At 45.7% G+C, this 27,961-nt stretch overlaps 2 protein-coding genes across 6 annotated transcripts in view; both read right to left on the bottom strand.

Moving 5' to 3' along the window:
• The window catches only part of Agbl4 (ATP/GTP binding protein like 4), a 1,176,960-nt gene that overhangs the window by 194,406 nt on the left and 954,593 nt on the right, over positions 1 to 27,961 (bottom strand). The gene's annotated exons all lie outside the window — the stretch shown is intronic.
• The window catches only part of Bend5 (BEN domain containing 5), a 49,734-nt gene continuing 25,580 nt past the window's right edge, over positions 3,808 to 27,961 (bottom strand). For all 3 annotated transcript variants that reach the window (XM_028889978.2, XM_028890011.2, XM_028890002.2), the window contains exons 4-6: positions 16,673 to 16,821; positions 10,989 to 11,202; positions 3,808 to 4,333 (exon numbers count right to left, since the gene is read on the bottom strand). In XM_028889978.2, the coding sequence (XP_028745811.1) occupies positions 4,176 to 4,333; positions 10,989 to 11,202; positions 16,673 to 16,821 (521 nt within the window). In that variant the 3' untranslated portion in view covers positions 3,808 to 4,175. The remainder of the gene's footprint in view (positions 4,334 to 10,988; positions 11,203 to 16,672; positions 16,822 to 27,961) is intronic.

Raw genomic sequence — 27,961 nt, 5'->3', positions numbered from 1 at the left:
TAACTGAGGCTGTGCTATTCCTACGCATCCTCTGAGATTCTAGGGCTAGATTCAGAGCCACTGTGATAGTCCACTTATCTTTCAGGGAAGAAAATGTATTGATTAGCTTGTTGATTTATCTATTTATTTATTTGTTGAGAGAGGAAGGGAGGGAGAACTTTTGGGAACTGTCCTCTCCTTTGATCTTGCTTTGTTTTTGAGGAAGGGTCTGTAACTCAAATTTCTAAAGAGTCTTTTAATAAAAAACCCAGAACTTAGTATTGGGGTAAATGCTGAAAGATCTAAGAAGCAGAGCAGCCAGCCACTAGTCCTTACCTCTATAAATTCCTCAGCCTAAAGAGAGTGAGTTCCTGTTTCCTCACGCCATATATACCTTTCTCTGCCCTGCCATATTACTTCCATGTCTAATCTAGTGGCTGGCTCTGTCCTCTGATCCTCAAGCAAGTTTATTACGATTCCCAATATATCACCACAAGGGTCTCTCTTGTTTCTGCTGTTATGAGGCCTACCTCAGGCTACCTGGCCCTTGAGCTTCTGGTTCATTCTCCCCTCTCCCTGTCTCATCTTTCCCTGGGAGCTGCATTTGGATTTGGACCCAGTTCCACTGCTGCTGGCTCTAACTCCTTAGGCTAGACGTTACTCGAACATTTTTGAGCCATTTCATTCACGTCAAGTGTTTTTAAGTTATTAGGGACATTCCAGGGACTCAAAACCCTATCAGTCAGTCTTATTAGTGGGTGAAACCTCCTTATCCCTTTAGCCTTGCTCTTAAAAGCATGTTTCCTTATTGCATCTACTTCCAAGTTCTCTCTGCCTATTTTGCTAACGATGACTGACACCCCCCACCCTCTCTGTGGTTTCAGTAGTTCTTTCACATCACTATGGCCACAATACTTGTCAGAATTAACTCAGGGCATATCGTACTTAGGGGCCTGTTGACGTGATAAAATGTTCTTACCAAAAGCAATTTGTGTAGGAAAGGGCTTGTTTGACTTATGGGTGGTCCATCATCCAGGGATGCTAGGGCAGGAACTCAAGGCAGAAGTCTGGATGAAGAAACCGAAGCAGAGATCATGGGGGAATGTTGATTATTGACTCACTCCCAGACTCATGTTCAGCTACACTTCTTACACAGCCCAGGGCCACCCACCTAAGGATAGCACTGCCCGCAGTAGGCTGGCATCTCCCACAGCAATCAGAAATCAAGAAAAGGATGCATAGACATGCCACAGGCCCTCAGTTGAGGGCCTTTCTTCCCAAGTATGTTTAGGTTTGTGTCAAGTTGACAAAAACTATGACAAGGCATGAAAGACTCATTTTGGTTCATGATTGCAGATGGTTTCTATTAATTGTGGTGGGGAAGAGCATGAAGGAGGGGCTTAGGTTATGGCAGGAGCACATGGTGGAGGCTATCCACAGGGTGGATCAGGAAGTTGAGTGCCCAATTGGAACTGGGGGCTATAAGCTTCTAAGGCTTACCTCCAATGACCAAGCTTTGCCATTTAGGCCTCATCTCTTGAAGTTTCCAGAATCTTCCCCAACACCAACAGCCCTATCAGCTGGAGACCAATTGTTTCAAACACTCTATGGGGAACAGTAGATGGGGAAGTGACTTACAGAGCCCTTTCCCAGGTAGTATCTAGATTCCTCTGCACAAAATTCTGAACTAGGGATAATTATGAGCAGTCATATAATGATCATAGATCACTATGAGCAGTCAATAATTATTACAGCAGGCACACAGTACCAAAACAAGGACTTGAACCCAGGTCCCAGTCTTTCACAGGCCTGTTTTCCCCAGTGTGTGCATCATAAGTCACACAAGGTGCTCGGATATACACCAGGCATTTTTACTGTAGCTATAGCAATCTCCCCCACTAAACTGACACACACCTGGGAAGCAGTTGTATATTGGATTAGTCTTTGAGGCATACATGGAACCTTTGGCTGTCTATATTTTCTTCATGCTTGGGGAGAAAAGGGATGAGGTCAACTGTGAAACATGCTTTATAAAGTTTCTCAGGCATTTCATATCATTTTGGCTCCAGCTGCCTGATGCAATAAAAGTGAAGGTATCTTTTATTTTGTTTTGATTTTTGAGACAGGGTCTCCTGTAGCCTTAGCTGGCCTCACAGCCCACTGTGCTGGCTAGTGTTTTGTCAACTTGACACAAGCTGGAGTCATCTGGGAAGAGGAATTCTCAATGGAGAAAAATGCTCCCATCAGATTGGTCTGTAGGCAAGCCTGTGGGGCATTTTCTTGATTGATGATTAATCAATTTCTGGGTTGAGCCATCCCTGGGTAGGTGATCCTGAACTGTATAAGCAAACAGGGGGAGCAAGCCATGGGGAGCAAGCCAGTGAGCAGCACTCTTCCTGTGATCTCTGCTTCAGTTCTTGCCTCTAGGTGAGTTCCTGCCCCGACTTCCTTTCATGATGGGCTGTGATCAGGACATCAGACATATAAGCTAAAATAAGTTCTTCCTCTTCAAGCCACTTTTGGTCATGGTGTTTGATCACAGCAATAGAAACCTATCTAAGACACTCACTATGTAGCCAAAGCTGGCCTTGAACTCCTGATCATCCTACTTTACTTTCCAAGTACTAGGAGGACGGGTGTGGACCACCATGCCCAGCTGAAAAGGGAACATATCTTAACAAGAACTTGCTGAATATGAACCACAAACTTTCCCTACCTCATATAATGAATTAACCCATGCTAAACACTTAGGCAAATCCTGCTATACAACCAGTTACTATTATTCTTCCACATTGCCTGACTTCCTCATTCTACTGATAAGGACTCTGAAACAAGATGCTACTTTACAGAGAGCTGGGAAAAATACTACAGAAGACATTCTTGTCTTTATATCCTATGGTGAGCATACCCTGGTCCACAAAGGATTATTATATTATAATTTACTATTATATTACAAATGATTACTGGATTAATTGAAATATAGGGTCTCAGAGTGGCACCTACCCCATCTATTTAACACAGTAACTTTGAGCTTTTGTTTATAGATAATCAAATTAAAGGTGAAAGAATTAGAAACAACAGATCAAAGTTTTCCACCAATGTCTAAAAGTCCAAAATCAAAAATGAAGGTAACAACAATTGCTGACATTTATTGAGCACTTTATATATTTTATATTTTACCTCTAATCCCCATAGCAACCCTGTGAGGCAGGCTTTCTCCTTTCTTGGAAGAGAAAATGTAGGCACAAGGAGGCTATATTAATGCCAAAGCAAGCAGGAGAGCCAGGCTTAGAACCTAGAGGCGCCTTGTCCAAAGCCCTTGCCCTTTCCAAAATGCCACACTTACTTATTGGCATTGTATAAAGAAAAGTACAAGTCCACAGGAAGTTGGAGGATGGTTTGCCAAAAACACGGGCCAGACACCATAAAGATCCAGCAACCAAATAAACAGATGAATGATTATGAAACCTCAATGATCATTTGAAATAAAAGGGAGAAAGAACAAACCAATAGCCACTGACATAGCCCATTTTCTGGCAACCCTGTACCACAGCTAACATTATTAGGCCCCTGTATCCATTTCTTTACAAAAATAGGCTCGAATAGTCAGGGAAGCTTACTCTTCCAGATGCTAATAGCAGATCATCTTGGAAGAGCTGAGTGGTCCAAGACTCATCCTTCAAAGTCAGAGAGGGTGAGATGCTTTGGAGACCCCTATAGAGCCATCACAAGATCCATGGTCCTTAATGGGATCTCTCTCCTGAGAGGACCTTACAGGCCACATACAACACACGTTTAATATTATATAAAAAAATGAGAACGACTGTCTACATCAAGAATTAATGGAGTTTTATTGTAGAACAAAATAGAGGAGCAGAGATAGATGTCCTCCGATGGTAAAAAGAACAGTTCATATTGTGGTCCCTTACGCTGATGCTTTAGAGCCCTGTGAAAAGTGCTTTTCCCACCCCTCAACAACACTGGTGGGGACGTGAGGCCCTGTTGAGTCTCAGCAAATCCATCTGCCTTCTTTGAAGTAGGAAGTCCAAGTCCAGAATAAGACACTGACATCAGTGCCCTGAAGGCCTTCTGCCCAGACATGGCCATGCTGGTAGGGTCTATTTGGATGGCACCATTGCCCGCAATGCACACGCCACACAAGGAAAATGCGAAGCCTTTATGAAAAAATCCAAAGTTTATTGCAAATTGTATTTTGCTTCCCTTCGCTCTTCATTTTTACAAGATTTGTTGATATCCATGATTTTCTCACAGATGTACTTGTTGACTTTGGAGAGTCTCTGTGCAATTTCAGTTTCATCCACTGTTTCTTGTGCTATTCTGTCATACAAACACTCTAGACAGAGGGAAGAGACAGGAAGGTCAAGGATTAATGATGAATCTGAGAACAAGTCTTTTAAGGAGAAGAGATAGGACATGCCTCCTGACACACTTTCAAATACTGGTTCACATTATCTTACATGGTTATATATCTAAAGTCCTACCATAAAGTATAGATAAACACTGTAAGCGTATACTTAAAAATAATGGTAAAAGAACCCAGGTGTGGTGGCTCACACCATCAATCCCAGCACATACAAGGCAGAGGCAGGTAGATCTCTGTGAGCTGGAGGCCAGCCATGGTCTACATATTGAGTTCATACATAGTGGGACTGTCTAAAATTACCAATGATAAGTCTATTAGACAGATTAATATATCTCTCTAAAGCCTCTGAATGCTGAGCTTCTCTCCATCCCCATTTTCATCAAAGGTAACTACTCTCATAATATTTTTGCTTTTCTTTTTTCCTAACGTTATTATGTAGGTATGTGTCCCTTTTTTTTCCTGTTTTCAGCCTTTTAATAAATGTGCCCATCTCTCTATTGGTCTGAGTTGCTGATTTTACTTAGTGGAACACACAACATTACAGAGTACAGCTGCAGGTCACCAGTGAAGTTACCACCTTCATTGATGAGACATGTTCTACTGTATGACTTTATCTTACTTTTAACTGTGCATTTGATTGTCCATGGATACTTGGTTTTGCAATTGCAAATAACCTTGCTCATGTCTGAGGGTACTTATCTAAGAAACTCTCTAATTACCAGCTTAGGCACGGGAATGCTGAACATTAGGAGTATGACTCCAAAACGTGCTAGATGCCATTCCCAAGTGGTAATGCATGCAAGTAAGTACTGGTTGCCCTATAACTTCACTACCATTTGACACAGTCACATCATTAAGATTTGTGTGTGCAAAGGCATGACTACTGCTACTACTGAGGCTGAGGATAGCTACTCTCTGAGAGATCCTACTATTTGCTATGGTGAAGCAGAGTCAGCCCGGACAAGGCCTGACTAGAGCCTGATTTTCTGACAGTCTCCATGCCTGGAGATTTGGTACAAATTATTGCCCTAGAATTCCCACATCACTTACTAAGACAACAAACTCTAAAGTAGCTTCTAGAAGGATTCCAAGAAGTATGTGGGGTAAACATTTGTAACCCCCTTTCAAGAAATAAAGAATTATACACCCATATGGGATTGTTACAGTTATTTTATGTTTAGGTTACTGTTAATTTCCCAGGGCCTAGGGCAGTATGTGATAAAGAAGCAAGCCTACATACATATATGTTGAATGAATGGATGCTTTTCTAGGGAAGACTGAAAACATAAAAGTTCTGGATATAACATGTAGGGAGATAACTCAGTTGGGAAAGTTCTTGCCTTGAAAGCAGGAAGACCTGAGTTCCATCCCCAGAAGTCATACAAAAATACCCAGACGTGGTGATGCATGCTTGCAATCCCAACACTCGGGAGGTGGAGACAAGTGGATTCCTGGAGCTCATTGGCTAGGTAGCCCAGAATAATTGGTGAGTTCCAGGCCAGTGAAAAGACCCTGTTTCAACAAATAGGGTGGATGGCACCAGAGAAACAAGACTGACCTCTAACCTCTATGTGTACATATGTATACACACACACACACACACACACACACACACACAAAAAAAAAAAAAAAAAAAAAAAAACCACCCAAATATATTCCAGACCTGATATGGGTAGGGTGTATAATCATGGGCAAAACTGCAAGTTTTTATCTTTAGTTTCCTCACACAGAAGACAGAGTGACAATCCAACCATAAGGAATTGTGATGGATAACCTCAGTTTGCCTTTCTGAGGGCAGCACACAGAGGTGATTCAGGCCAGTAGCTTGTAAGACTAACTTGTGCTAAGCCTTCCATTCACATGGGGGTAGCCTGGGGACTAGAGTGAAGAGGCAGTTCAGGTCAGAACCCATGGCTGCCTTTCCAAGTATGCCTTCCTCCTCTTGCCATCCATACTGTGGGTATGTGTGTCACAAACGTGCTTTTTCTGGCCCACCATTTCCTCTCCTCTGAGAAGAGTTTTACTCAAAGGTGCCTTAGCTGACCTCCATTACCTCCTGACCACCCCTATTGCCCAATTCGTCTATCTCCACTCATCTGTAAGAACTGAGATAAGAAGATGGGCAGCGGGATCTTCTGCTCTGTCTACCTATAATCCCTTCCCTTTAGAAAGCACCCCACAAAGCAAGTGTCCTTATCATCAGTTCCCAGAAGATCCTCGCTCCAGTTTTCATCATCTTAAGTCCTGATCATTCTCTTCTGCTTGGCACTACCCAGCTGAGTGAGGTGACTAAAGTCTACCTAGCACTCTGCTCCCATGCCTATGGAGCTTCCTGTGGAAATACAACTTGTGATCTGATGAAATCCAATCAGGCCCCACTTCCCTAAGTCAGGACCATGTTATCAGTTGAGCAACCTTGCTTTGACCTAATCTAAATCAGGGAGAAGTCTGTCACGAGATGTTCAGGCTCAAATATGGCTCTCATCCTAGATGCCTCTGAAATGAACCCGGGATAAGTGTTGCTCTCCAGTAATGTGCCAAACTAGATAATCTAGGGAGTTTTGTCTCTCCAGTGGTTGTCAAGACAATAAAGGCAGGAGAGAGAAGCAAAAGACAGGAGGGTAGGCGTGATGGCCCCCAGAGAAGAAGTGGACAGGGAAGGGCAAGCGTTGAAGAATGTGTTCAGGGAGGCCCGCATGGAATTCCAATCATCTTCATTTCCTGGGGTAACAGCTCTGAATGGCCCCTCAGGTTGATTAAAAGGCTTTTGTTAGATTCTAGTTATTAATCACCTGCAGATGCTGGGAATGTGTCCCTCTGCGAGGGAGCATTTGAGATTATTGCTTAATTAACAAGGTTTATAACAGCGCTAATGTGTCCTATTAAAAAAGTTATAAAAATTAACCAGAACGCAATGCTGCGGCTCATTTAGAAAGCTGAGATACTCTGCAAAAGGTCATTGGACCTTAATAAGGTTTCACTGTGGTTTTGGAGCTTGTCATCGGAGCCAGACCCGGCTCTGTCCTCCAGCTTTCATCTTCCTAAAGCAGGGTCAGCATTCTCCCACAGGACTGCTACCTGGGAGGGAACAATTTGAACATCAAAGAGACGAGAAAATCCTCCCAATGCTGTGAGTGTGAAGGTTTCTGCCACTTTTATATGCCCAACAAGACAAAGTATGCTCGCATCACACACAAAATAAATACAAACAGTCCCAATCCTGCCAGACAGCTTGCCCAGGAGGAACCAGCTAAAGGCAAGCTGGAATCATTCGGATAATTAGGCTAAACATGGTGGCTGTATGGTGGGATGGCAGGAGACCTCCAACCTGCCTGGCCGTAGTGAAAAAGTAAAACATCAACCTCATATTTCAGTATGGCAAGAGACTCCTGCTGGCACTTGAAGCCTGAAACCCAGGTCTGGCTTGGCTCACTCTGCCATAGCTGAGGGTCCTAGGAAACCTCCAAGAAAAAAGAACTGAGCCAGACACGGGTGCTCTGGGACACACGGTAGAAACACTAAGAGGTCATGGAGAGTCAGTCTCTTGGGCGGGGGTGGGGGGGGGATAAAATCCTAAGCAAATCTGCTGTGGTCAGCACTAACTGGCACCACAGGACAGGGGGAGGGGCTGTGACTATCCCAGGCTTGAGGAATGACACTTGCAAATCCCCTGAGGTGAGAGAGAGTGAGGCTTGTTCAGTTCTTTCTGCTAATAACTAAAAGCTACAGCCAGAGCTATAGGCAGCGGCCAGACTGTGAACATGCCCGCATGTCACGCTAAGTTTACTCTCTAATCTTGGGAACTCTGAACTGGCTGGGGTGGGTGGTAGTAAGAGGTCATATCTGTTTTCTGAGAGGTCAACCTGGTTACATAATGAGGAGAAGGGTCTGGAGGCTTTGGGGGAAAAAACAACAACGTGGTTAGGTCTGAATTCTGAGAGCAGTTGGTCTGGACAGACAGAGGGGGTCTGAGAGTTGTTTAGAAACAGGAAGGATAGGGAGGCAGGAATGTGGGGGGCAGAGAGGGATGCACCTGTCTGGTTATGCTATTCATTAAGAGGGAACACAGAGGGCCGAAGGCTGCATGGTAAAGGTCAAGTCTTTTAAATGCTTACTTTATGTAAGCCCTGAACAAGATGCTCATAAATAAAGCTGAGCTTCTAATGGAGACAAGGGGGAAAGATAATGATCAAATAAGCAAGAAATGCTGGGCAGAACCTTTAACAGGGGCAGTGTAGCAGAGAGCAGTGGAGGCAGGAGGATGACTAGGAGCTTGTGGCCAGCCTGGTCTATGGAGTAAGAGACCTTGTCTTAAAAAACAAAGATGAAAATCAAGCACATAGGCTTTCAGCCAAGGAAGCAAAGGAAGAGGGGAAATGACCAGTAAATGGCTAAAGATTTCTGTTATCTGAAGAGAAACAAGAATAAGAGAGAAAGGGGAAAGCCATATCTAGTGTGGGGCAGGGTCAGTTCCCAGGTCTCGCTCGGGGCTTCGTGTGTTCAACCTTGTTCAGTGTTGGGACTACCCTGGGCCGTGAGCATGGGGGGAAGTCAGCTACAGCTTCTTGCAGTGGAGGTACTCTTGGCAGATAATTTCACGCCCAAACATGACAGTTGTCTGAGGGCACCTGGGACCTGCTGAGTCACACGCTGACAAGTGTAACAGAATTGGAGGTTGGCACCTACCGCGTGAAGCAGGGCTGCCTTCTCGAGAGGGCCTTTCTCAGGGTGACCTCCCGAATAAAGCTGCACTATTTCGGACAGCAGCTGACTAAAGGTTACCTCTTATTATCTAAAAATAAGTGGCTGCCTTCTTCAATTAATCCAGGGCTAGCCAGGAGGGGAGACACCTGTGTTACATCGGAAAGGCTGCAGACCAGAGTGAGAAAGCGTGGGTTTGAATCTAGACTCAGACGCCTTATGGCTGTGACCTTAGCTTAGCTTCCTAATCACTCAGTGTCTTGCCTCCTTGACCTCTCGAACATACGACGTAACTGTCCACTCTCTGCTGCACATTCTCCTACCTACTCTGTGGCAGGGCCGGTGGCTCTGCTTCAGCTCCCCAGGGGTCGCCCCTCCAAGGGATGGCCTCTGCAATCCCAAGCTGCCTACTGCTGTCTTGCACTTCCTTGGAAGACTGGCTCTTTCGCACCTCCCCGACCTCGCTCTCAACTCTCAAGCCACTTGTCCCCGTGAGCCACTTCACTTGAGGTTGCTGGTCTCTGCCTTGCCCAGTGTAACTCTCAGCTGGAACACCATCTGTTCCAGCAGGCCTCCTCCCCGACAGAGCTGATGCAGCCCTTGGTTCCATCACATTGTGGGTGGAACTCAGAGGACCCGAAGTCGCCTGACTACATCATAGCTTGCATTTGTCATTTGGACCCAGAATGTGCTCAACTACAGGACCTGCTCAAACAAGGCATTCACCTCACGAGTCTCACTTTCTTCACCGGAATGTGGCAGACCTGGCCATTTAGAGAACAATGGTGAGGAACAGACTCCAAAACCACCCTTGGCCTCCTGGATTTACCTCTGCTGGCTATTATAACTCGGGGAAAAAGTACCTACTACCTCCGTGGCCCAGTTACCTTAACTGTGAAAAGGATAGTAACAGCAGCCAACAGCAGGGTTGTTGATAGGATGGTGAGTTTATATATATATATATATATATATCTGTTTAAGACAGATGTTTTAATATAATAGTATATAACAAGTACTCAGAATAATTAGCAGTTACTATATTCACTCTGCTCCTTATACCATATTCCTTACTTTGTACTGATCGTACAGTACTGTTGTTCTTATATTTAGCTTCCCCATGAGACTGAGCTCCTTGTAGATGCACTCTATGTTTTGTCCTTTGTGTTCTCAAAACCCAGGAGAGGGTCTAGAAAAGAGTAAGAACTTAGGGAATAGATGGGGGAGAGGAAGAAGAGGGTGTGAAGGTAAGGAAGGGGAGAAAAGAAAGAGAATAGGGGAAAGAAGGAAAGGAAGGAGGGAGAGAGGGAAGATGGAAAAGGAGTGTGGGGAACATCCATATCTTTGGGTGACAAACGACTCCCTGATTCTCTGGCCACCGTCCCCAACGCCAAGAAGGAAGCCGTACCAACTGCTGCTCATCTCACTGATGGCTCTAGACATGGCTAAAATAAGAAATTTCCCCAGCCTGCACCTCGACTGCTCCCTAGACACACCCCTTGCCCATCTGCACTCACCCTCTGTTCAAGATGCTTCGGCCTCCTGAAGCACCTCTCCACACTAACCCCGTCCGTCCGTCCGTCCGTCCGTCCGTCCCTGTCTGAGGAGCACTGAAGGCCCCTCTTCAGCAGCCTTCTCCCTGGGATTCTTCCCGGCTTTGCCAGCGAGGCATCCTCCCCTCCCGACAATTCCCTCTTGCATGACACGCTACACCCTCGAGCTGTATTTGTGTCCACGTTCATTTGTCATGTCCAGTGTGAGATCTCTGGGGACAGCTATGATGTCTGCCTCTATGCTCTTGTGTCCCACACGGTGCCTGGCACACAGGGGCTTCAGTAAGCATTCACCGAATTGAAACCTGCACGACATGTGTCTGACAGAGTAAAGGACAGGGTGTCCAGCACTGCGCTCCCACCGGGTGTGCTACCTCTGACGATGCTTAGCTTGTGAGGAGAGAGGGGTGGCTTCGGGATTGCATCCTTCTTTTTTTTTGTGGCGACTCCCGTGACACTTCTGTTTTTCAGAACATCTGTTCCCCAGATCATGACTGCCAAGTTCTTCGTGTACTTAGAATCTCCTTGAGTTACTTGTAGCTGGTGCCATTTCTCCTCATCAACCCAAATCCCACTGCCCAGATGAACCTGGAAAAGATAACAGCACATCTGTTTAGTCCGACAGGAAGGCAGCTGGAGGCCGCTTTTGTCCTTTAAAACACTGCTTCTCCACTCTAAGGGATGATGCTGCAGATGCCATGACAGCATCGCTTACAGAATTCCTGCAATGCATCCGGCCTTATTCTAAAGCTCCGACTTCGCTCTCTCACCCAGAAGGTACTATGAATGGGAAGATCCCGTTCAGTGATGTGAAGTGACTTTAGAAGTCACTCAACTTGTGAGCGGCAGATCTGGGGTTCTAAATGCTATGACACAGGTGCTCGGAGCCTGACCCGTGCTCGGGACATTATGCGCTCATGTGTGTTACGCTCTCGAAATATCAGAGCCTCTTCTACCTGCACATTCTGAGGCACACCTCCTGCTGACTTGGGGGAGGCTGCGTGCAGGACTCACCCAGCTGTCGCAATCACTGGTGCCTAGGCCTCCGCTCCAAGACTCTGAATTATTTAGTCTGGGTGTGGCCCAGACACCAGGATGCTTTAGCTCCCTAGATAATTCCAATTTAGAGCTAAGTTCTAAACCCCTGCCAGCTGGCAGGAGCAGAGCAGTTGCCTGGCTCTGCCGCCAGCGGGAGGGAGCTGGGCGAGTCCTTCTCCAGCTCAGACTGCAGCTTCCCTATCTACCAAGTGGGAGACTTGGATTGCATCTCAAAGTTCATCTCTCTGGCTCAGAACACCGAGGGTTTTAAGAAATTAAATGCAACCACAACGTATCCGGTTTGATTTTGGTAGCACACACACCAGAACACAATCTTGTGTTCCCTAGAAAAGAAACAGCCAGAGTGATAAGTGAGAGCCAAGAAATCACTGTACCCTCTCTGCTTCCAGCAGTGAGCTATAGCTTTAAAATTTGTCCCCAGTTGTGGCCTGTAACGGCATGCAAACCAATACTAATGTTCATCATTAAAAATAAAAAAGTTTTGACCCTGACATAGCCGTTTAGGCTGAGTTTCTGTTGAGCTTGTGAAAGAAAGAAACAGACTCTGAGGGGTGGACGGGAGGGGCCTGCTAATCAGCTGGTCTGTCCAAGGGGTGTGAGAAGGCTCTGCCAAAGGCCTTTGTTTTCATAAAGACCTGCAGGTCATCACCAAGGCATGGTCAGGAGACATCTAGGAGAGGTCTTGGCCTGAGATGGCATACACACATACAGATTGATGGCAGAATGTACGAACAATTGCTCAAGAAATGATTAAAGATTCTTCTACTCAAACTTGGCTTGGGAAGAAAGGTGGACACAGAGATGGGCAGCCAGGCCAGCCGGTAATACTTCCTTCATCAATTACTGAGGTTTTCTAAGTATCAAAACAAACAACCAGGCAACTCACTCTCGTTGCTAAGTAAATGTTCTGCAGGCCACATCTAGCGTCACCTCCTTTTGCTCAAAAGATCATTCAGCCCACTGTATGAGGACAGATAACCAGATCCACCTGGCCTCTCTGTGCTGAGCATTTCTGTACTGCAAATCAGTTTGTTCTGCTCAGACAGATGAGCAGCCCTGGGGTGAGACGTGCCGCCTGGGGCTGGCTTAGCAAGCAGAGCCTAAGGCCAAATTTGGCCTTTTCCCCTGTTCACATCTGAATTGCAGGTGGGCAGTCTATGCCAGGTGGGCACGCGTGCTGAGGCAAGGTCCCCGATGGAGCTGTGTCCCTCCCTTGATGACACTCTGAAGCCACCCACACAAGCTTCCTGAGGTGGGAGGGAGACAAGGGACTTTGCTCTAGACTAGATTCTGAAAGAGAAAAGCAGAGACATATGCAGCAACTCTCCTGCATCAGCTTTTTGACTACTGGGATCATAAGCCTACACTACAGCACCTGGCATAATTTGTTACTCTGGGAGAAAGATGAAGTCATGTAGGCCAGTGTTCTAGAAGAAAAAGGAGCCATATTATTGAGTACCTATAATGAACTCAATTTCCTTAATCCTCATAAGGATCTTAAGAGTTAGAAGTTGGAAACACAAATTCGGGGTGTGGAGGGGAGTAAATTACTTTCCTCAAGAAATGCAATCAGCTAATTTAAAAATCAAAATTCAGTCCCAAATCTGTGTAGTCCAGTTCATGCCCTCCTGGCCTGCCCTGCCATAGCCTGAGTGCCAAGGTGGAGCTAATGTGGTTGGAAAGTGCACACCTAACGCAGCAAGCCCTGCTTATTATAGGTTTCTCTTTGAGTCTTCTGCACCTGTAGGCCACATCCTGTCCCAGATCCCAGTATAGTATTCCACAGGCAGATAGAGACTGGAAAGAAGCCCGCTGACTGGCTTTCTTGCCAGTGGCTGCCCTGTTCAGCTCACCCTGTAATCACTGACATCCACTTCCCTAAAACACTGCTTTCCTCTTTTAACTAGATGGCCCCGGCAGTCTTCAGTTCTATGTTTTTATGTCAACCCTTTGGAATTTGGAATGGCTCCCTATTTCTTATCACAGCAGATCTGACCTCCTCAGCCTGGCTCCATTCTATCACTAACCCAGTAAGTCCATTCCTCTAGAAAGTCTCTGAACACATCCACCTCCTTCTTCCAGTGCTTGAACAGGAGGGGGATGGGCCCTGAGCTGCTAGCCCTGGGGTGGACCCTGTCTCTTCCGTCTGTCAGCTGATTACCATGGGTCAGGGCTAGTCGCCATACTTCCCTAAGCCTCACTTTTCTCAACCACACAGATCATCCTCTAGCTCTTGGAGGGGTAATCAAGTACTAAATGAGATGAACTAGACGTAAGGAGAACATACAGCTAGTGGCTGCTATACCCCTGCCCCTTCTTTTCCCATTGGCATCTCTGCTTTCACATTCCTCTGGTCTGGAAAAGAAGGGATGTCCTTAAGATGACAGATTCCTGTCATTTTAAGCTACTCAGGTTTCCATACTCAGTCCAATCACAGTTTCCTTGTCAGGTTTCCATACTCAGTCCACAATCCAGGAAATGTTATTTAACTGCCACAGAGTTAGGTAATACTCCTTATGAAGAACCAGCTCATCTACAGCCATCACTACCCGACTCAGTCTCACCTGTCACAGCACATTCCAGTGGAGAGAGGTCAAGGCTTTCCCCTTCTGCTTTTTGCAGAGTGATCAAGACCAGTCTAAACTCAAAGCATACTCAATGCATGAGCATATTTAATATATCTTCATGCTTTGGCTTCATCTCTGATGAGCAGCTCTTCCTCAGAGGACAAAATATTTTTTGGCATCCACCTGAGTACAATGCCAGTGCCATAGCACAGAAAGAAATGGTCCCCTGGCCTCAGGAAGACCCATCATAGGTCCACGTTGAGCAACTGAGACCAGGGCTGCTGAGGTCAGCACACTCATGGCTACCTAGAGCAGTGTGCAGTTCCCAGGGACACAGCAAGACAGACTGCAAAAAGCACTGGCCTAGAAACTAGGAGACTTGGCTTTCAGTTCCCACCTGCCCTTAACCTGTCACACAGCTTAGATTAGGCCCTGCTCTGGGTGCATTTTCAAGATCTGTTACATAATGTGCAAATATAAGTCATACTGTTTAATGGCCTTTGCAATTTTATAATACAATGGGGTGTTTTTTTTAATCTAAATAAAAACATCTTAGATAAGCAATGGACTTATCAAAATCAGAAACTGATCTGTGTGGCAAACCCCATTCAGGTAAACTATGGTAACATTTGATAAAAAACGTTAGCTTTCCTTATCAGGGAAGATTATAAAAAATATGGCATCTGGTAGGACTGGACTTCAAGAATTACTTTGTGATGTATGAAATAGGATGAAACTCATTTCTAGTGGCAAATGGATCAGATTCCAGTGATCCAGGCCTTGCAGAGCTCCATTCTTCTGTTTGGACAGAAGAAAGGCCCAGGCAAGACAGCAGGAACAAGGCCATCATTTGGGATGTGACGCCTACTGCTGTGAGGAGCTGTCGTCCATTCTTAGTGTCTGCTTCCCTCCCTTCCTGTTCCAAAAGTCCTCTGCCTGACTACAAATTAGCCTCAAAGAAAAGTTGGGTGAGGTTTAGAGCAGTGGCTGGGAAAAAGAAAAAGAGACATTTTCCAGAAGCTTTTAATGTGTGTGTTAAAAATTAAAGGAGGTTTAGAGACCTATTTTCTTGGGAGAGAATGTTACTTTTGCAGCAGGGCTCAGAAGCTGCCTGGCAGCCCTCAAAGCAAAAGAGAAATAGATGTTTCTTGGAAGTTTCTTAAGAAAAAATCTTCAATCACTCCACAATGTGATCATGACTAAAAGGAAATCAAGAGTCCCAGAACGGTTCGCCCATTCTAGCTTCACCTTGGGTGGTTTACCAAACTTAGCTACACACTTACAGTCTGAAATGGCCCATGGAAAGCATCAATATGATGTGCTTTTTACAGACAAGGACCTGCCTGATGTCACACAGTACGAAAGTAGAGTTATGCTGTGACCTAAGGCTTGAGCTTCCAACCTTACTCCCGCGAAGCTTACTGTGAACGTCTGAGGTGCGAAGCAAAGACAAGACCTAGGCCCTGGGCCATCAAGTCCTCTCCCTGCAGAGGAGCAAGTGCTCCATGAGAGATGCCGGGCATGGCAGCACACCCAAGAGAGTCCTGAAGAGAAACATGTTTCTTTTCCTCAGCTTGACAACATGTTCAGGCCAGACAGTTGTGGGGATGTATCTCGACAAACCAACTTGTACAATCTTTCCTTTGCACTAGGGGATGATATCAGATAAACAGAGACCACTCAAAGCACGAGGCAAGATAAACAAGCTGGCACAGATGACTCCTGGGGGCCAAGGAGAGGTGAGTGTGAAATGTGTGTGGTAGTGGCAGAGTGTGAAATGTGTGTGGTAGCGGCAGAGTGTAACACTAAAGCTGGTTTTACCAGGGCCTCGACAAAGGGCTCTGACAGACTTTTCCTTACCACCAAGGCTTATATGTTCTTTCATGACTTGTTTTCAGGAGCCATGAGAGAAATATGAGGAGTTAGGTGTAGCCCTAGAGTTGTGGACCAGTGACTTGAGGACAAGGGGTATGGCTCATTTATCCTTGTATCCCCAGGATATAGTGTGTGTGTGTGGGGGGGGGGGGGCTGGGAACATCTGTAAATGTTGAATGAATATACACTGAATCGCTATCTACAAATGGGTAATTCACTTTGAGTTAACCTTATATTCTCTGGGCATCTGGGTTCATAGAAAGATAGGAAGAATTTCATCGAACTATTAAAGGAACTCCTTTTTAATTTTTTTTCTCATTACTAAGCTGTTCTAAAATGTTAGGTTAGTTTCATAGTTATTTTGACACAATGGTTTTTTTAAAGAGGAAGAAGTCCCAGGAAACCTATGCTACCATGCCATAAATTCCACAGTCACCCGGGTCTAGGTTGGGAGGCTAGCTAGCCACACTGGGCTTCAGAAGGCCCCCGCCATACTCTCCACCTTTCCTCTGACTAGCAAACACCTGGGGGGATGGATATCGAGCTGAAAACACTACCTTGCCATTGTCTAGGATATACTTGTCCATGACAGGTGCAGGAGCGGGGTAATAGGACGACGTATTTGCTTCCTCACTGAAAGTGCTCCGTAACTCCGGCTCGGGCTCGAGACATTCTGACTTTACTTTTTCCAAGTCAATGGCGGGACCTAGGCAGTTAAGAAAAGAGATCTGTCTAGAACTCCAAGGAAAATAAAAGGCAAATATTCTTAACTATGCATCTATCAGCACATAGTGGCACTAAAAAAAAAAGCTACCTTATTTTTGTTCTTTATGCTACACTTAAACCCAGACTCTAAGCACTATGAGGCGTGAATGTCACAAGGTGGAATCAGAGGGCAAGAATTAACTAGACTTCAGTGATTAGGTATGATTGAAGCACACCTTCTAGGGTGACCGTATCTATGTAGAATGGCAGGAAACTCAACTTCCTTCACAGGAGAGAGGGTCTGTTCAGACTGCTGGAGAAGGGATGACAATTACTAGAATATGCAAATTTTGGGCTAGCCAACAAACTTAATCTCTGGAGCCTGTGATGGAGAGGGCCATGTGAGCAAAGGGAAATGGGGAAAGCTGTGGGGAGAAATGAAAAGAACTCCTTCCGGGGACCTAGTATCTGAGCAAGGGCATTCTAACCAAGAAATTAAAATACAACACAGAGTGAACTCCTGATTGCTTGATACAGTGATCATTCATATTTTTATTTTAATGCAATCAACACAAATTATGTGAGATTAAGTGAAAGGAAGCTGGGGAAATGGTTGCTGTTTCTGGGGGGGGTATATTTTTCTTTACTAGCTTTTAAAATGACAGTTTTTTAAAAATCACTCATTGTGTCTTGATTACCAAAGAACAGAGAAAATGGGTAAATATGGTCAAATAATTAACTTGTCTGCGAGAACAACTTCAAAAGCCTATAGTTTCACATTCTGGCCTTCACTAAAATTGTGGAGCTGTTTGCTGCTATGTGTTTCACTTAAGTAAGTGATGAATTCAGGATTCAACTTCTTATCCTGGCCACATGGACAACTGGGTTCGAAGCTCTTTATTTGCTAAATGCTTGTGTAATGATCTGGTTGCAACTCTATGCTCAGTTGACATATCCTAGATTTTGGCTAATGGAGGGAATGTGACTGTGAATTTGCTGGTAGAAGTCCTTATGACAGAGTTTCCCAGAATAAGAATATCATCCCTGAGCTGCTGGCAGCTAGCAGCTGTCAATGAAAGATAGACTCTGCAGTCTCCAAAGATTTAAGCATGAGCTTTCCACAAAGCTGACCACAGAAAGGACAGAGAGCAGAATGGCACAGATAAAAGAACACACAGCATGTTGGTACAGATTGAGCTCCAACCCTGGCTCTGCATCTTTAAATTTCGTGACAATAAGTGAATGAGCTGTAGATGAAGAAACTTGTGGCGTGAAGGACAGATAGCATCTTTATCTTTCTGACAGTATAACCTAAGTGTGCTTTATACAACATCAGGCCTGGCTCTTATTTTTCCCCTTATGGCCCAAACCTGGTAGGTGCTCTCCAAATGTTTACTTAAAAAGAAAGGAGCTTAACAAAGAATGAACTGAAAGTCTCCAAAGCACATGCCGAAGTTTCTCTACTACAGGTGTGAATTGTCAAGATATGAATAAGTAAAAACATTTGCTCTTTTCTCAGATCTGGAAAATGTAATTGCTCTACTTTCCCTTGAGGATAGGCTGAGGTGTTTGCTGTCTCATTCTGCTCTGCTGTGCAGTGACAGAAAAAGAGAAACAGGCTGAGAAGGCCATTGCATCCATTGGCTCTCAGGCCATCTTTGCAAGGTCCATGAAACCTCCTTCTTTTCAAGAGGGAAGACTGTTAGGCAAAGGCTCATGTCCCTAATCCCAGCACTCATGCTTGGGAGGATCAGACACTGAAAACCAGCCTCATCTGGATAGCAAGTTGCAGGCCAGCCTGGGATACATGACACCTTGTCTCAAACAAGGAGAATTCGACGGCTCAATGGCTGCCAAGGTAACTTCCACACGACATTGTTCCTCCTTGCTTCCCACCCCCTTACACTTAACATTAAGCCCCCCACCATGGCCCACGAAGGCCCAGGACAACCAGCCTCTCTCTATGTCAGGAATTCAGATTGACTCCTTTGCTCAGTTTTGTGTGTTGTGCTATCCTAGGCCTCTGCACTATTAAATCAGTGTTGGAGGCTGCCTTTCTATCCACCCAGTTCCCAGTCTGATGGCTTCTTTCCGATGCCTTGCTCCTAGGTACAGTCTCTGTTCTAACTTGTAAGCTATGTGTGCAGCCCCTATCTGTTTGCAGTGTTATACTGTGAAGCTCTGCAAGAGCATGGCTTTTCTCATACTGCCCCTCCAGAGCCAGCAGTAGTCCCTGGCACATGGTAGGCTCTTAGTAAATTCACTATGACATGAGGACAGAGAGCCTGGAAGTGGTAGGTCTTTGATGGGTATACTGCTAAGAAGGGGAATTGGAGGAAGAAGTATGGGTAGGAAGGAATGCCTGTAACCTTTTACAGTCCAGGAAGTAGAAATGGGGACTAGATAAACTTCAGAAGCAGCTACTCAGAATGGACAGTTCTGGAGGCTATGGTCATAGACAAAGGACTCTGCATCCACACTGGCAGAGACTGGAAGGGCTGGAGTTGAGTGTCATTTCTCTGGCTCAATGTCCTGTTAGTCCATTCTCCTGAGAATCCTTTCTAGTCCAAGTGGCCATCCTAGCACAGACACCTTCTCTTTGGTCTCAGGGGCTGTGCTTGTGTATTGTCCCCTTTGTCCAACTGCCCAAACTCCCAGGGTGACACAAGGTCTGACGCAAATGCCACTTCTCCCATAAGACCACCACGATTCTTCAAATAGGGGCAACTGTCCCCTCCTGGCTTGGGATTAAACACCGGCTTCACATGTACTGTAGGAAGGCTGTGATTTAGCTCCAGTTGAAGCGCTCCACCTTCCTTTGTACCCTCCCTGACACCATCTCCACTCCATAAATGCATCTAGTGCCTCAACTGAGCTGTGAAGCTGAGCAGAGGCAGGGACTGGACAGTCTTTTTATGTCAGAGACCAGGGCTCATCTGGCACCCCGTCAAATTCTTGTCACAAGAGATAATATAACACATCTCTGACCTAGCCTCGCATGAAGGAAAGGACAACTTGACAAGACTGAAAAATAAATGAATTAAACACAGACATACAGACACAGACACAGATACATACATACACACACACACACACACACACACACACACACACACACGGTGGTGGAGGGGAGCCTCAGTGTCTGGCACAGAGTGGGTAGTTAGTCAACTAGCCCCACTGCCCATTCTTACACATCCACTTGTGTGCTTACTTTTGACTCTGGTAAACCATGGACTCAGTGAGTCGGGACCCTGCTGGTCTGGTTTAGCCCCTAGTACTTAGCACAAGACCCTGTGCAGAGGAGGCCTTGTAACCATTTCCAGGTCCTTTCCTATGCTCAGACTCACCTCTTCAGGGTCTAGCAGAGCTCTGCCAAACATTGAGGCTACCGTACTGCTCTCAAGGATCAGCGTTGCTTACCACCTTGAGTCAGAATCATTCAACACTGGTGGCAGCTCTCTGCCACAGTCTCCTTTCTCTGGCACACGGTATATACAGAAAGTACAAGCCAGGGCTACAGCCTCAGCAAGTGGGGCCTCTAGAGAAACTGGACAAATGCACATCCTGACAATTATTTTCAGCAGATGTGGGTTTGACTCCAAGATAAAGGATCTTAGAAAAGTCACTTCATCTCTGAACCTCAGCTTTCCCACTTACAAAGAGGTGACCAAGGGACACCATGCAGGCTGATGATGACTCCTGAAGAGCCAAGGGCCGAGGCAGGCATACAACAGAGGCTCAGAAAATGGCAGATGAATGGGCAGAGAACGGGGTTGGGGGGGAGGGATGAATCAGTCAGTAATGCACGTGTTCAGTATTACAGAATCAGGAAAGAAAAGGACAAAATCCAACAAAAACCACCAACAACAAAAAGCCCCATGTTGTTTCCTTGGAGAGCAGAGGGAGGGTTCTAGTGCTTTTAATTTAAGACGTGGGGGTGGGGGGGCTTTATTGCAAATTTTAGTCGGCTCCACTCCCGATGTTGGCAATTTACATCTCATTACAACAAATGCTTCAGATTGCTGTTTTGCTTTTTAAAATTTCTGAGGCATTGTTCTGCCTCAAACACATGTGACCAAATTAGCCACAATAATAAGCACTTGCGCTAGGGGACAACACTACCTTCTGGCTCGGATATTTTAGGTAACAAAGGAACTTTTTTCATTTTGTGGGAAGAGTAGGAATAAAAAGAAAGGCCTTTTGATCCACTGGCATTCTGGTAGTGACACACACTTGAGGTTTATTTTGGGGAAAATACACCTTCCATGGAGAAAAACCTCTTAGCCAAGTAAAGAAAGCTTTTACAAGGGCACAAAAGGTAGTGCCTGTCTCCTCCTTCAGTCATTCATGAACTCTGTCACCACACAAACTCTGACACACAACTCACACAAACCCACTCACCACACAAGCTGTGACACACAACCCACACAAACCCACTCACCACATAGTTCGGACACACAACCCACATGAACCCACTCCCCACACAAGCTCTGACACACAACCTACACAAACACCACACAAACTCTGACAAACAACCCACACAAACCCACTCACCACACAAGCTGTGACACACAACGCACATGAACCCACTTACCACACAAACTCAAACAACCCACATGAACCCACTCACCACACAAACTCAAACAACCCACATGAACCCACTCACCACACAAGCTGTGACACACAACCCACATGAACCCACTCACCACACAAACTCAGACAAACAACCCACATGAACCCACTTACCACACAAACTCTGACACACAACCCACACAAACCCACTTACCACATAAACTCAGACACAGAACCCACATAAACCAACTTACCACACAAGCTCTGATACACAACCTACATAAATCTACTCACCATATAAGCTCTGTAAGAGACACTGAGGATTCTGGGACAAATAGAAAATATTTCAGCTCCAGTGAAGTTTGTAATTCATCATGTGAAATACTATTATGTATATATACAGATGTGATAGGTGCACAGTGGAGTTAGGCTAAAAGACAGGGTATAAATCGTATGTCCTATATCCTCTACCACTTTTAAGTCCTGGTGATTCCTCTTATAAAACATGGATTGAGTCATTGAGGAGAGCAGCCTGTTTGTTGGTACAACAAAGAGATGAAATTATACTACGCCTTTATCTTAACTCTGAAAAGTTGCCACTTGATGTGATTTCAAGAGGTCTAGAGGTCACCTGTGTCTTCAAATCATATACATGTTTAGACATCATAACTTCTGATTTATTTCAAAGAGTTCATGATATTAGGTTTCCTCTTAAAAGGATTAAATCATATTTATTTCTGTAAGTCTACAATGAGTTTGAAGCCCAAGTCTAGGTTTCCAAAGTACAAAGTGAATCAAGTCAAAACTCCTGAATGCAAACAGAACACATAACTGTGGCACAGGAGCGTTTTAGATTAGAATAACAATGATCTGCTTTCTCGAAAAAAAATCTGAACACGGACAGTGAAGTAATGATGAAGGAAATAAGCATGGGTCTTGGGAAGAGGGAGGTGATTCAGGCAGGGCAGGTAGATGTGCCTTTGTGGCCCAGGGCAGAGCAGGCCGGTGAGCCTCTGTGGACCTTATCATGCCCTGGAGGATGGCCTTGACCACTTTGACCTGCTACTGTGGCTAGGCACCTCTGTAGTTGCTATAAAGGCAGAGACATCTGGCCTCATTCCTTCAGTGCAAATCTATTACATATCTAATAAGTGCCAGTGATAGGCTATGTGGCTTTGAGGGTTCGTAGTCAAGCATCTGGAGAAACAGGTGACAGCTGCTTGTCACAATTGCTGTGTAACTGACAAGAGGACTCTGGACAGAAGCAATAGCAGCCATGCTGCATCTGGAGAAGACTAGGATGTCTCAAAACGATGGATGTAAACTTGGAGGATGGGCAAGTGATGGTTGGGTGAGGCCTTTGGTGGGGTATCTTCATACAGTGAAGACAAAGGGGACAAAACACAGGCTCCCCGGCTGACTCTGGGCAGTCTGACAATCTATAAATATTAGGGGAGGGAAAGGAACAAGGCTCAGGGTTCTCGGGTTCCTGAGCCCTGCTCCTTCAACCTTGTACTTCTTCATCTAACTCTACTTTCCAGAGGTTTCACAGGCTTTTCATGTCCTCTAATGTTCATTCTACAGGACCCTCTCGCTTCCTCTGTCCTTCCCAGGGGTAGATGATTAAGTGATCCTAGAAGGCCTCAGGAAGAGCTGATCTGACTGCACAGAGCTGCGCTGAAGTAGTCCAGGAATGTCATCAGCACAACTGGCGGCTCTTAGGTCTCTGGCCCCTGCCCTCTCCATTTCCTGAGTGTGGTCTGTGAACAAGGGCTACCACGGGCTTTGTTGGGCTGAGGTGAAAGTCATTCTGGCATGAGGCCTGGCCTGGGTGAGATCCCAGCAGACTACAAGGAGGCCTCCCAGGTTGGCTAGGCTCTCAGAGAATCTGACCCGGAGAGCAGCAGAGGAGAAATGGACATGGGATAAGGTATGAAGCCCTTCAAAAAAGAGGAAGTGGAAGTAGACCCAAGTTATAGTGTTGGGGAATCAAAGTATTTCTTCTTAATTTGAGGACCCTTTTCAGTGACATGTTGGAAAAGGACAGGGCTGACACCTATTGATTGTCATCTATGTTAAGTATCTTAGAACAAAAATTCTCCTTAAAAAAAATCTTTTCACCCTACTGTCATTGTTATTATATGCTTAACATCTCTGAGTAAGACATTTATGCAAAGAGGCGGAGGCAGAGCAGTCAGTCTTATTCACAGTTGTATCCTCAGCACCCAGCACCTATAAAATATTCAGTAAGTAAGTGCCAAATAAAATAGGTTAAACATGATGGAAGTCCTGAAGACTGATCTCATTACCTCTTGGGAGGTTCAATGAGGCGCTGTGACGTGCATGCGTGTGGAAATCGCATAGATACTCACTGCTCAGATTCAGGGTTCTCGGGCTCCTGAGCCCTGCTCCTTCAACCTTGGACTTCATCTAACCCTACTTTCTATAGGTTTCACAGGCTCTTCATGTCCTCTACTACTCACTCTACAGGACCCTCGGCTCCTCTGTCCTTCCCCTACTCTCCCAGACCATCTTTGAGAACCCCTGCAGTTGTGAGAGTGTGTGTGTGTGTGTGTGTGTGTGTGTGTGTGTGTGTGTGCGCGCGCGCGCGCGCGCGCGGGGGTCACCAGAACTCACTTTGACCTCTGGGAACTCTGAGCACATGCTTTACTGGTCAGGTGAGTGCAACTTTTTCATCTGTTGCTCTTTCACTCACCCCTGCCCAACTATTTGGCCCCCATCACATCAAAACAGAAAGAGAAGGCCAAGGTGGTTGGGGTTTGTCCTGCCACAGAGCAGTGCTGAAGACCTTGCATGAGCACTTAATGCCTAGGAAATGGCCCTGGGTCCTTTCATCGGATGAGTTGGAGGGGCGAGAGTTTGCGGTGGGCACCAGTGGGGTGGAGAGCAGAAGGGCTTGTGTTGCCCACAGACTCCTAAGGGGATGCCAATCGCAGCAGCCGACATGAGGGCAGGAGTTCCAGGGAGGTGGCATTTATTATGTGGCTGCACTTCCTCGACTAATCTTCCTTTCCAGAGATGTCCCAGGCTCTCCCTAGAAGTCAGCCTCTCTCACAACTCTGAAACTTCGTTCAGACTTTCCTGTTGCATGTGGTACTGTTTATTCCCTCTTCTGTTGGAGAATCACAGTTAAATCCCTTAACGTGAGGCCCTCTAAAGACTCCTCCAGCACCCGCACTACAGTAGTGTAAAAAGATCTCTCCTCTATCCTCCTCCAACACCAAAGGCCCAAGAGCAAAGCAAAAGACTCACAATGCACTTCAATTATTTGCTGTTAAGAGTGTGTTTAAGACACAGAGTCTTATCCATTTCATTTCTCATGCCCAGCAAAGGGTCTGAAACAGGTAAGTATTCAATAAAAGCTTCCTGCAGAAACACTTTCCCCTGGAGTTCCAGCTATTCGATGACAGGAAGGGTTAGCAGGAAGACAGGGCTGGGCTTCCTGTGTGTGTCTAGGGGCACGCTATAGCAGGAATCTTGAGGCCGTACAGCCGGGTAAGACAGACACTATACAGCAATTGAGCAGGAAACCTTTGGAAGCATGTGAGTCTGAAAGCTCCAGAATCCACGGGCTGGTAGAGGAGGGGGCACTGCTGGAGAGGCACAGGAGCTGAGTGACTGATCAAACTGCCTGACACTTGGAAAAGCAAGACCGGCCTCCTTCTGAAACGTGGCCTCCGGCAAGTTACCTGATTGGTCTCTTGGAACAGCCGGTTCTGGCGTCATGCATCCATCTATGGCTGGGCAGGTTTTATGAGTAAAAAAGTTGCTAGTATCTGCCCCAGGGAACATCTAGAAGTGCAGTGAGTGGTAAGTTTGCCATTTGCATTTCCTGACTGCTGCGGCCAGCAGAAAACAAACCTGTCATAAAGCAGAGCCCAGCAATGTCCTGATTTTCTAGCTGCCTAACAGCTATCAAAGGGGCAGGAAGGGATCTTCCTCAGCCCCATCCCCTTGACACATCGGAAATTGGTTCCAGGGAGAAAAGAGAAAAGGGAGTCAAGAATTGTTTAACCACCTTGAAATCACATTTGAAAATAATCTGGCCTCAGCTCTGGGTAATTCTGGTAAGTCAACAAAGCAATAAATAAATAAGGCCTTCAAAATTAAAGATGGCCGCTATCATCAGATAAAAGATTACAGTCTTGCAACTAGATCTTTTCGAGACATCCACATAGGGCAGCACCAAGTACACATTCTGGTACCACACCAAACTTGGGGGCAACTGTGAGCCCCCGGGTTTTACTTCTACAAGTAAATGGCTCTCACCCAGCTTCTTCAGCCGTCTCTCAAAATCCAATTATTTTCAGTGCTCCTGCTCACACTGGTGATTATGAACTGAGGACCTAAAGATAAGGCAAAGGGCCCAAGGAAAGCCTAAGCAATGGGGAGGCAGAGTTACATCTGGTGAGTCTGAAAGAACTGAGGGGGTCTTGGAGATCTCTGAGACAAGTGACAGGATCAACTGATGAGGGCTAGTGAACAGAACAACGGAGGTAAGGTAGAATTCCACTCAGGAAAACTGAGGGAAGGAGGGAATTCTAAGACTTCAGACCACACAGTTGTAAACTGGATGACTGAGAAAGTTGTGCTCTGGAAGCTTAGACTAGGAAGTAGGGGAGCTGCAGGAGGCCCTAGGGGTTAGCCAAAGATTACGGTGTTCTCTACAGTATCTGTGTCCCGTGGCAGGAAGAAGAGCTGGGAGGTGCCAGGCACTGTGCACACCCTGTCTTGTGTCATCCTTCAATGACCTACATGCCAGTGTAGGAGTTACTGAACAATCTCATGTTTGTGTCTGGCGGACATCTTTACTGCCGTGGTTTATTTCATCATCTCAGCTGTAATGGTTGGGGTGATCACGGACTCTGTATCACAGATGAGTAAAGTAAAGCTCAGGAAGTAACTTGTCCAAAGCAACTAAAGTAGACTCTGGAAGAACCAAGACTCAAAACTCTGACACTCCTCACCCCAGGACTCACGCAGACGTTCAATCACTAAGTGGGTTCTCTGCCTGAATGTGGCAGTCTTAAGGATTCCCATTTCACCGAGGAGAAAACAGACTCGGAAGGGTTAAATCATCAGCTTCAAGTCACCCAGGTAAGGAATTACAGCAAGTGAGATTCAAGCCCAAGTAATATCTGTTGCCAAAGGCCAGGCTGCCTCCAGTCCAGAGGAATCAGCAGGAAGCATCCGGCTGACATTAGCTGTCTTTTCTAGGGCACCATCAGAGACCTGGGCGTAAAGAAGCCAGCTCAGACCACAAAGGATTTTAAAGATCAAAGCTGGTATTTTAACAGACCTTGGACAGAACACAAGGCATAAACTCAGAGGGTTACAGATGTGTTAGCAATCCAGCTCTAAAGAGCCAAGACAGATATGCAGGCCAGCCGCCACAGCTCTCTTCTTCAAACATTTCCCCCGCTTATGATCTAGCCAACAGGGGCATTATCTCTTCTTTTCACATGCTCTTCTTTCAAATGGAGATAATAATCCTTACCTGGCCTTGCAATAAGGCTACTGGAATAGTCCAATGAGATAAAAATGTCAAGGTGCTTTGAAACCTGTAAGGTGCCACGCACATGCAAATTACTGTTATTATTCTTATTATCTCTCTCTCAGCTGGTCAGAATTCATCATCTGGACCTACATTCCTTGACAAAATATATACAAAGTCTAAAATCATTATCCGCCTCCCTCCTGCAATTACTGTACCAATTTTACTCTGCCTGGTGCGAGGTATCCATGGTTGTGGCCCCTGGCACATCTATGTGCATCCTCAATGCAAGGACATGTCTACTCCTCCTCACATTCCTCAGGGTTTTTTAGAGAAGCATTGAACTTATGCCACTTGGTTCATGCCAAAAGGAATGACAGTAAGGAGGCTGCCTAAACTTGTTTTTTCCCCTGTGTATTAAGAACAGGGACTTGGGCTGGCGAGATGCCTCAGTAGGGACTAGTTGAAGCGAAGCTGAAACACCCCTTTGCTCGACTCACACTGGTGTTCCCTGGCCCCTGCATCCCAACTGCCCTGCTTCACCTTATCTCCTTGGCCTTCCTGGAGGCCACCATCCCCCAGTTTGAAAACACTAAACCTCTAACTTACAGGTGCTTTTTATGAAAGTCTCTGTCTCTGTCATCTCCAGGCTTCTAACATCTCTCCCTGTCTTGGCACAAAGTACAATCTCAATAAACATTTGTTGAAGATGAAGGAATAAATGAATGAATAATCCCATAAATCAGTGTGTGCCTTGTAAGCAGCAATGTCCTTAAGCTTTCAGAATCTTCTCCACGGATTCTTTGGGGGGATGGAGAGAAAAGGGGAGGAAAGGAAGTCAGACTGCTGTTTGCTGAACAATGACTGGGTGGTGGACATACAGCCACACTCAAACAGTGCTTCCTTATTTAATTCTGTACAAGTACTGAAATGAATGACTCTCTTGGGTAAGAGTGTGAGGTTATGTCCGTCAGAAAGGGTTGTTTCAGAGGCTAGGACCATGGAGAAGGACTGGATGGTCCTTTATGAGGGATGGTATAGTTACATCCATATT

Source organism: Peromyscus leucopus, chromosome 2 (genome assembly GCF_004664715.2).
Source record: "Peromyscus leucopus breed LL Stock chromosome 2, UCI_PerLeu_2.1, whole genome shotgun sequence".
Classification (NCBI taxonomy): domain Eukaryota; kingdom Metazoa; phylum Chordata; class Mammalia; order Rodentia; family Cricetidae; genus Peromyscus; species Peromyscus leucopus.
Note: the sequence above shows the minus strand (reverse complement) of the source record. Positions and strands in the feature narration are given on the sequence as shown.